The sequence below is a fragment of the Haematobia irritans genome, chromosome 3 (assembly GCF_050003625.1).
Source record: "Haematobia irritans isolate KBUSLIRL chromosome 3, ASM5000362v1, whole genome shotgun sequence".
Lineage (NCBI taxonomy): Eukaryota > Metazoa > Arthropoda > Insecta > Diptera > Muscidae > Haematobia > Haematobia irritans.
Genome location: NC_134399.1, coordinates 142,998,210 through 143,008,192, shown reverse-complemented (window position 1 = coordinate 143,008,192; position 9,983 = coordinate 142,998,210). Strand labels below are relative to the sequence as shown.

Here is a 9,983-nt window from a genome sequence, read left to right as displayed (position 1 = left end):
ATATTCTTACACCATGTACCAAATTTCAGCCGGATCGGATGAAATTTGCTTCTCTTAGAGGCTCCGCAAGCCAAATCTGGGGATCGAATTATATGGGGGCTATATATAATTATGAACCGATGTGGACCAATTTTTGCATGGTTGTTAGATGCCAACACCATGAACCAAATTTCAACCGAATCGGATGACATTTGCTTCTCTTAGAGGCTCCGCAAGCCAAATCTGGGGATCGGTTTTTATGGGGGCTATATATAATTATGGACCGATGTGGACCAATTTTTGCATGGTTATTAGAAACCATATACTAACACCATGTACCAAATTCCAACAGGATCGGATGAATTTTTCTCCTCCATATCGGGCGATATATATATATATATATATATATATATATATATATATATATATATATATATATATATATATATATATATATATATATATATAATATATATATATATATATATATATATATATATATATATATATATATATATATATATATATATATATATATATATATATATATATATATATATATATATATATATATATATATATATATATATATATATTTATTTATTTGTATATGGGAGCTATATCTAAATCTGAACCGATTTCTTCCAAAATCAATAGGGTTCTATTGTGACCCAAAACACATACTTGTGCCAAATTTGAATTCAATTTAACTAAAACTGCGACCTAGACTTTGATTACAAAAATGAGTTCACGGACATGGACATGGACATCGACTCAGGAGCCCACCCTGAGCATTTTTGCCAAAGACACCATGTGTCTATCTCGTCCCCTTCTGGGTGTGGCGCAGGGTATAAAAATTAAATCGGATATATGTTTTTGTGGGTCCAAAATAGCAGCATATTTACAATTTCAGGAACATCGGATAAAATCTACGGTTTCTAGAAACCCAAAAACTAAAATCTGGAGATCGGTCGGGATAAAGAAAAAATGGACCGATACTCACCATTGGAAATATAGGACCTTTATGGTCCTAAAATATCTCTATATTTCCAATTTCAGGCAAATTGGATAAAAACTACGGTATCTATAAGGCCAGGCCAAGACCTGCCTACAGACAAAAGAGTTTGTGCAAAATTTCAGCAAGATTGCTTCATTATTAAAGACTGTAGCGTGATTACAACAGACAGACGGAAATGTTTATATCGTCTTGGAATTTTTCCCTGCTGAAAAACAGTAAATCCACCAGGAAAAAAACTTTTGGTTAATTTTAGAAAATTTTGGAAATTTTTAGAAAATTACAAACGCTGGCATCACGCCGATATCACAAAAATAAGTAAATATTTTTCGACAAATTTAAGAAAATTTATTAGACATAATTAATTTTTTCACTTGTTAAAGTTAAAATGAAGGAAAAAATTGGAGTTCAAAATTGCAAGAATGTCTGTAGTGAAATACGAATTTCATGATGGACCTATTTGTAGCAAAATTTACAAATTTAAAGAAATAATGAACTATTTTGTGAGAAATACGAATTTAGTAAATCGTTATGCTTAATTCGTGTATAATTTTTTCCTGTTTTTAGTTGATTTAACTATCGTACGCAAAGAATTATTAGAGTAAAAGAAACTTTCTCCAAATATAATAACTCCATAAACTAAAATAAAGTTAAATTGGCTTTTGTGAAATAGGTAGTTCACTTTTTTTGAGTGTGATCAAACTTATTATACCCCCATCACCATTCTATGGCGGTGGGTATAAAAATTATACACAAATCAAGCATAAAGATATGCTAATTTCGTACTTGTCACAAAATAGTTCATAATTTCTTTAAATTTTTGAATTTCACTCCAAATACGCCCATCTTGAACTACGCGACTTGGCGGCATGACTCATCGGCTTCATTGTCTGATCCCTACCTACGTCATTTGTTGTTAGTCCCGCATTTCAAATTTGTTGATTGACATTCAATGTTAGATAATGCTACCTTCCCTACCTCAACAAAGGCAATGGACCCAAATATAATGGCCAACATTTGAAGTGTGCTTAATTTTAAAGGCCCTGTTGAAGCACCTGGCTTGCTAAGTATTTGAGGACGACCGTTTCAGCTCCGCCTGTGGTGTCAGGCGTTTATGTATATGGTAATGGTGGAATGTGCCGGAGTATATTGTCCACACGATTCGTGGTGTCAGGACGCTCACGTTTCCACAATGTGGGTTAAGTTGGTGATTTGTAGAGCCACAATATCCAAGATGCCTTTTCTTAATAAAACACACAGTTTCACTTCAATTAATATATTTATGCGCTTCTTATTAACACAAATGTGGCCGTTCAAAGAGTTAAGAAAAAAAGGAGCAAAAAACACGTTCAGCTTTTTCTAATCGATACGTTCATACAAAAAAACTTTTTCTAGAAGACTATTTCGTGACATTTAGACTTCTTAGCCCGCCTCAAATCACATTATCGGCGTTAGTAAAACTGAATCTGAACTTCAAAATAATTAGGGTTTGCGGTTTAAATGCCTGACTTCATGGGGCAAACATACCGCCCCCCTTGCCCCACTGGGCAACAAAACGACCGACATGTATTCTTACTACTATACCGGTAATTTAATAATACTAGGAACTTCGTACTCTGATAGTAACTTATATGCAAACTTAAAAGTAGGTATCCTTTCAAAATAGTAATAGATAAAGGATAATGATAAAAGGGAATAAAATAATATTGTATGCGCCTATTGACCCAGTAGGAATTCATTTAGTATTGATTGCGGGTTAGGCCCTCTTTCATAGGACTGTTAATTCTGTTCACTGTACATGGCTGACTTCATTATTTTTTATCACAACGGCGATCGTGTCTCAATTCTTGAGATCTTCTCCCTTCGCCAAAGAATGCTGGCCCAAACGATGTAAATTGTATAAGGGTTTGGCCAGCCCGGCCCATGGTGTTGCCGATGAATACTTGGGATGCCACATCTGCCCCTAGTACCATGTGATACAAATACGGTATATGCCAGTTATTGTCCGCTAGATTTGCGCGACCAACCACCGGGTGCTTCTGAGTCCACTCAGTATCGAGTTGCGCACTGGGGGTTGTGCCATACCTGGTGTCCTCTACCACGCATCGGACATGTACCATGTCACGGTCGAATAAGCGATGGCGTAGACGGAACGAAGTGTAGCCTCGATTGAGTTCGCAACGACATCGTTCGGCAGCTTCCAGAGTGATAGCGGAGTAGCGACGGGACGGATCGATCACAATACGGATTTCCTTATTGCTGGCGTCACGTGTGGGGTACAGACGCACCATGGCTGTCATTGGGAACCAAACGTTACCGGGATCCATCAAGTGCAACAGTGAGTTATGATTTCGTCGACACCGCAAGCATGTTACTTCACTAGGACAGTCTTTCCGTCTGTGCGATTGGGCCAAGCAGTTTTTGCATAAGTTCAAGGCCTCAACCTTTTCACGTCTTCGCTCGATGTCCAGCGCAAGAAATCTGGTGCAATCCCTGATAGCATGAAGCTTGGAGCACAACGGGCAGGGATAGCGGTTGTCGAAATTAGCCATAAAGGGAGAGGGCTAGAATGATAAAAGAGGTGAGCATATGTACGTGAACAAGGGGCCTATAGGAGGGATTTTAGTGAACTACGATTCGGAGTTGATTGGAAGGAGTACCATTTTGTGTATGGGCCGTACAATAGGGCCATTCTGCGTTTTCAATTCGGCAACCCTGACACGACCGTCGGGGCCACGGAAAACCTTTGTAACTCGTCCAAGTCTCCACTCCGTGGGACAGGTTGGTTCACCACGGATAACTACTAGGTCGCCTAACTTTAAGTCTGCGCTTTCGGTTTTCCACTTTGTTCGTTTAATGGCTTGTCGCAAATAGTCCTCTTTCCATCGGCGACACAACTCATAGTTTAGAGCCTTTAACTTCCGCCAGCGATTGACAATACTTTCAACTGGGCTCATCTCTTGGGGTTCCGCAGGAGTCAGAATAGGGCTACCGATTAGGAAGTGTCCAGGGGTGAGGGCTGACAAATCATCCACATCATCTGTCATAGCCCCTATGGGCCGAGAGTTAAGGCAAGCTTCTATGGTAGTTAAGAGAGTTGAGAACTCCTCGAACGTATGTCGAAGCTGCCCACTGATTTTTTTTAAATGCATCTTGAAGCTTTTCACACCGGCTTCCCACAGACCACCCATGTGTGGTGCCGAAGCCGGTATGAAGTGCCATTCCAATTTCTGATGCCCGTACTTCTGAATGGCGTCTTCTCGAGATTCCTTGACGAGGGCGACAAAGTTAGAGTCAATCTGACGCGCGGCTCCTACGAAATTACGACCATTGTCGGAATACATGCGGTGGGGGCAGCCCCTTCGGGACACAAAGCGGGCGAATGCAGCTAGAAACGCAGCGGTGGAAAGATCACTTACTGCCTCCAGATGAACTGCTTTGGTTGCAAAACACACGAAGAGACACGTATAACCCTTCGTGATCTTACATGATCTGCCGGTAAAGCTTTTGAACTCGAACGGGCCTGCGAAGTCTACCCCAGTGTTCGCAAAGGGTCGACTCAGAACCGTTCTTTCCTCTGGCAACACCGCCATGACTTGCTCTTGGAACCTTTTCCGATATAGGATGCATTGTTTACAATGTTGAATATGATGCTTGACCAGGTTTCGAGCTCTAATTATCCAGCATTCTTGACGAATCGTATTAAGAACAAGGCGTGTACCCCCATGCAACACTAGTTTATGGATAAAATCTACATACAGTTTTGCCAATCTACTTTTGTAAGCAAGAATTATAGGGTATCGTTCATGGTATGAAAGACAACTGGCAGAACCCAGACGACCATTGGCTCTGATCATCCAGAAAGGGGGTAAGCGTTAACAAAGGGCTATCAGAGGGCAGACTATGATTGGTTTGCAAACATTTATACTCTATGTCGAAATATCGACGTTGGGATAAGAGAAACAGCCGGCGTCGGACAAAGGCTAGCTCGGAAGAGCTTATCCGAATACTTTCTGTCTGAGTCTTAGTACACCCCTTGCGACGTGAATTCAGGTAAAAGCGAAACATGTACGAAATGACGTGGAGTGCTCTCGTGAACGACGAAAACCGATCCAAAATATCCTCTGCGTCAGATCTAGCAACAAAAACTTGAGCACATCGTGCCTCCTCCTTAGTCTCGAAATTGGCAGGTGATATGGGCCACTGCGACTTGTCCTGACTTAACCATTCTGGTCCGTGCCACCACAACCTATTATTCTTCAACTCCGAAGGAGGTATCCCCCGGGTTGCTAGGTCGGCAGGATTTTGATTTGTTGACACATGAGCCCATTGTGTATTTCCAACTTTTTCGAGAATACTGGCCACTCTGTTTGCCACAAACGTCTTCCAACTACATGGGGGCTTTCTGAGCCACGCTAAAACAATGGTAGAATCGGACCACAAATGCAAAGAGTAATTCTTCGGTTCAAATTGGGTTAATAAACTATCTACCAAGTCGGCTAGCAATGATGCGCCACATAGCTCTAAACGTGGGAGAGACGGCTTCCTAATCGGAGCAACCTTCGTTTTTGCAACCAATAAATTGGAACGAATACTTCCATTATCGGAAATCCTTGCATATAATGTCGCTGCATAGGCTGACTCTGACGAGTCGCAGAAACCGTGATATTCGATTTCGCACTCAGGCGAAAAACCTATCCATCGCGGTATCGAAATCATGTCTAACTCATGATAAGTTGAAATAAATTTTTGCCATTTCTGTAGGGCCACAGACTGTATATTGTCGTCCCAATCAACCTTGTCAAGCCACATATCTTGCATGATAATCTTAGCCGCTACGATTACAGGCGCCAACCACCCAGCGGGGTCAAACAGGCGCGATATTGTTGACAAGACTTCCCTTTTAGTGTATGACTGCTTAGGTGCTACTTTATCCGTTACAAAGAAGAAAAAATCATTAACAGCGTTCCACCGAACACCTAATGTCTTCGCTGTGCTTTTATCATCGAGACACAAAAACTCGCAATGAAGCAGGTGGTCGGAAGGTATGTCCTTTAAAATATGTTTAGAATTCGCTGTCCATTTCCTTAATTCGAACCCTGCTGATTTAAGAATACCCACTAGTTCATCTCTCGCTATTATGGCTTCAGAAACGCTATGAGCACCAACCATAGCATCGTCGACATACATAGAGCTCCGAAGAATTTGTGCCCCAGTTGGGTATCTAACCTCTTCGTCTTGGGCCAACCTTAACAGTGTTCGCAGCGCCAAGTATGGGGCGCAATTGACGCCAAAGGTCACAGTATTCAACTCATAGTCCCGGATCTCCTCACTTCCACACTCGCGAAATACAATCCTTTGATAACGAGAGTGCTCAGGGTTTATACAAATCTGTCTGTACATTTTAGAAATGTCCGCGTTAAATACAAACTCGTAAAAGCGCCACTTTACTACAAGGGCCACTAAGTCTTTCTGCAACACTGGACCTGTGTAAAGTATATCATTTAGGCTAACTCCGGTACTCGTGGGACTCGACGCATTGAAGACCACCCTTAATTTTGTTGTAGTGCTCTCTGGCCTAACAACTCCGTGGTGGGGAAGGTAATAGGACGGACCACTATCAAACTGTGAGACCTCCTTCATATGACCCAATATGCCATATTCATTTATCACATCGTCATAGGCGCCTTTACATCCGGTTTTTAACAGGCGTTTTTCATTTCGTAAAAATTGTTGCACAGCTATATACCTGTTTGGACCCAACCGTGGCGCCCCTATCCTGAAAGGCAGATTTACTACATACCTTCCGTCTGACCGTCTCACTGTTGAAGAACAATATATCTCCTCACACTTTATGTCATCCTCTGATAACACAGCCCTTTTCGGCACTTCTTCCAGTTCCCAAAATCTAGTTAACTGCTCATCTAACGTAACCTTTGTGAAGTGGGACACCCTTACGTCTACACGTGACTCTCTTTTTGCCGTTGGACCGGTGACGATCCACCCAAAAATTGTTTCTTGGGCTACCAAAGTGTCAAAAATACCATGACGAACTCCACTTCGAAGAATTGATGGGTATAAATCACCACCCAGCAGTATATCAACCTGTTTACTTCTATAAAATTCGGGATCCGCAAACGGCAACTGAGGCAAATCTAATGGCACGTTTACATGCATCTGATGTGTAGGAACGTTACCTGTGATTTGCGGGACGACTAATGCCTCCACCCTTAGCACCACTTTATCGTCAAATCCAGAGGACACATTGAAGTTTGCCATTTTCCTTGACTTGCTCACCACTGAACCCCCTAGACCAGCTATCTCTGCAGTCACTGGAATTGTCGGTAGCTTAAGCAATTTCTGTATTCTCTCCGAAATAAAGCTCTCGTCGGAACACGGGTCAATCAATGCCCGAACTTTGAAAGTCGAATAATCTGTCATAATATTCACCCATGCCGTTGCCAGCATAACTTCCTTTGCCACTGAAGTATGATGGGCTTGAACCGTAAATATCTGATTCGTAGTGGACTGTGTACTATTACTTACGGAGGGCTTCTGTGAAACCGCATCCACGGCTAAAGAAGTTACATTGTCCTGTTGTTCACTGTTATCCTTCACATCCCTATGTAACAGCGTGTTGTGCTTCTTTTGACACTTAGCACACCTAACTGTACTAGGACAACTATGAAATATGTGGCCCGTCTTTAAGCAGTTAAAACAATACTTAAACTTCTTTAAAACCGCAGCCCTATCCTTTTGTCCCAGTGCCAGAAATCTCTTACATGAACTGATCGCATGTGCCTCTTTGCACATCTTACAGTGAGCCACTTCGACTTTCGTATGATGTGATTTCGAATGTCTTACTTTCGTCCTATGATTTTTTGGAGATCCATCGTTGACGCTACCTGACCACATCCCGTTAGTGGATATGATGTCGGACACACTCTCCAAAGCATGATACCTATCTGTCAAGAAGTTATTCAATTCCTGCCACTTTGGTACCTCAGTCTTTTTTTTACTGACTGTCCCCACAAGTTGAGAGTTTGTTCAGAGAGCCTAGCAGAACAAAGGAACACAAAAATTGGGTCCCACGATGCTATATCTACATCAAATAATTTTAAGACTGCCATACAATTGTTAACATCTCTTTGCAACCTTTTTACTTCTTGAGCAGAATCATGAGCACAAGGTGCCATATTGAATAATAGCCTCAACTGGCTGTTTATAAGAACCCGTTTGTTCTCATATTGGGCCTTCAGATTCCCCCAGGCAATGTCAAAGTTCTCCGCGGTTAACGTAACGTTCCTATTTACCTCTCGGGCCTCACCATCAGTCTTCTGAAATAAATAGAACAACTTTTCTACGTCGCCTAACCTTGAATTATTTATATATATTGCGGTGAACAAGTCTCTGAAGGTTGGCCACGACGCATAATCTCCTCGAAACACACCAGTGTCGCATGGAGGTACACTGACGCATACATCCTTCTGCGCCACTTCCTTTGCCGCACTACGTGGCCGCTTAATTTTGGCGATAATGTTTACACACTTAATGTATGACTTGTAACCAAACGTGTGTTTCGCATAAACTTTCTTCTTCTCCTTTGCATCAATTTCAAGGCCTTCATATGACGACTTAAATTTTGCCCAAAGCATATCGAGCTCATTTCTTTCACACTCTATGGCCTCTGCAGTATACTCCAAAAAATTTTCCTCTTTCAGTCTTGCCTCGCACCTAGCGAGTTCTTCGCAAACCTCTTCGAACTTTTCTAATGAAGACATCTTATGGAAAAAATCCTTAATCACCTGATGTCAAATAAAATCAAAACACTTCTGTTCGTATGAGCCACACCAGTGCCTTGAATATTTTTTCTTCTTCTGTAAAGTCTTTGTGTTTGTTCCTTCTGAGTGACCTTCTTTTGACCTTGTGCAGAACTAAACCGTATCACTACTTTACAAAGAAACTCAAATTTCACTCGAACCACATAAAACAATAACAAATTCGATGCCCAAAATGGCGTTAAGTATATATTACTTGAAAAGAAACCGTTTTCTTGCGCATGTATCCGTCACTTATAAAGCCGTAACGTAACCTCCAAACGCACGAAAATGCTTGGTACAACCTCCACTCTAATTGGGTCACAAATCCTCCAAGAAGTTTAAACTTATTTGCATACGCACCTTATATTTGCCGGCTCTAAAGGCCAAGGACCAATGTTGAAGCACCTGGCTTGCTAAGTATTTGAGGACGACCGTTTCAGCTCCGCCTGTGGTGTCAGGCGTTTATGTATATGGTAATGGTGGAATGTGCCGGAGTATATTGTCCACACGATTCGTGGTGTCAGGACGCTCACGTTTCCACAATGTGGGTTAAGTTGGTGATTTGTAGAGCCACAATATCCAAGATGCCTTTTCTTAATAAAACACACAGTTTCACTTCAATTAATATATTTATGCGCTTCTTATTAACACAAATGTGGCCGTTCAAAGAGTTAAGAAAAAAAGGAGCAAAAAACACGTTCAGCTTTTTCTAATCGATACGTTCATACAAAAAAACTTTTTCTAGAATACTATTTCGTGACATTTAGACTTCTTAGCCCGCCTCAAATCACATTATCGGCGTTAGTAAAACTGAATCTGAACTTCAAAATAATTAGGGTTTGCGGTTTAAATGCCTGACTTCATGGGGCAAACAGGCCCAATATACCATGGACTGTTCCCATTTGCTATTGCCATGACATTGTAGATAGCCTAAAATGGTAAAAGTCATATATTAGCAACCATTTGCGTTGCAAAACAACTTTCATAAATTCCCAAAACCAAAATGACATTTGGTGTGCGGTATTTTTTTGGGATTTAGTTTGTTTTTGTTTTAATTTTTTAACCACCATCCCACAAGAATAACTGCACTGATAAATTTTTAGAGCAAATATTGAGAGTAGAAAAAAGACCTCAAAATAAATTGCATTTAACATATATCAGATGACCAT

General features: G+C 41.1%; 3 protein-coding genes across 3 annotated transcripts; all 3 read right to left on the bottom strand.

Annotated features, from left to right (window-relative positions):
* Positions 1–2,254: 2,254 nt before the first annotated feature.
* LOC142229565 (uncharacterized) lies at positions 2,255–9,523 on the bottom strand. The gene is made up of 2 exons (XM_075300131.1): positions 9,175–9,523; positions 2,255–3,558 (listed from the first exon to the last, which is right to left on the bottom strand). Exon 2 carries the CDS (start codon positions 3,544–3,546, stop codon positions 2,806–2,808), a length of 741 nt encoding a protein of 246 aa, XP_075156246.1. The 5' UTR covers positions 3,547–3,558; positions 9,175–9,523; the 3' UTR covers positions 2,255–2,805.
* Positions 3,625–4,587, bottom strand: LOC142231227 (uncharacterized). The gene has a single exon (XM_075301844.1). It carries the CDS (start codon positions 4,585–4,587, stop codon positions 3,625–3,627), a length of 963 nt encoding a protein of 320 aa, XP_075157959.1.
* Positions 4,799–8,775, bottom strand: LOC142231226 (uncharacterized). The gene is made up of 2 exons (XM_075301843.1): positions 8,018–8,775; positions 4,799–7,955 (listed from the first exon to the last, which is right to left on the bottom strand). The coding sequence occupies exons 1-2, from the start codon at positions 8,773–8,775 to the stop codon at positions 4,799–4,801; spliced, it is 3,915 nt and encodes a 1,304-aa protein (XP_075157958.1).
* Positions 9,524–9,983: the final 460 nt, after the last annotated feature.

Excerpts from the sequence above, each read along its gene's own strand:
- LOC142231226 (XM_075301843.1), bottom strand. The coding sequence starts at position 8,775 with ATGTCTTCATTAGAAAAGTTCGAAGAGGTTTGCGAAGAACTCGCTAGG. Across the intron at positions 7,956-8,017 it reads ACTCTCAACTTGTGGGGACA|GTATCATGCTTTGGAGAGTG; the intron begins GTCAGTAAAAAA and ends CTTGACAGATAG.
- LOC142229565 (XM_075300131.1), bottom strand. The coding sequence starts at position 3,546 with ATGGCTAATTTCGACAACCGCTATCCCTGCCCGTTGTGCTCCAAGCTT.
- LOC142231227 (XM_075301844.1), bottom strand. The coding sequence starts at position 4,587 with ATGGCGGTGTTGCCAGAGGAAAGAACGGTTCTGAGTCGACCCTTTGCG.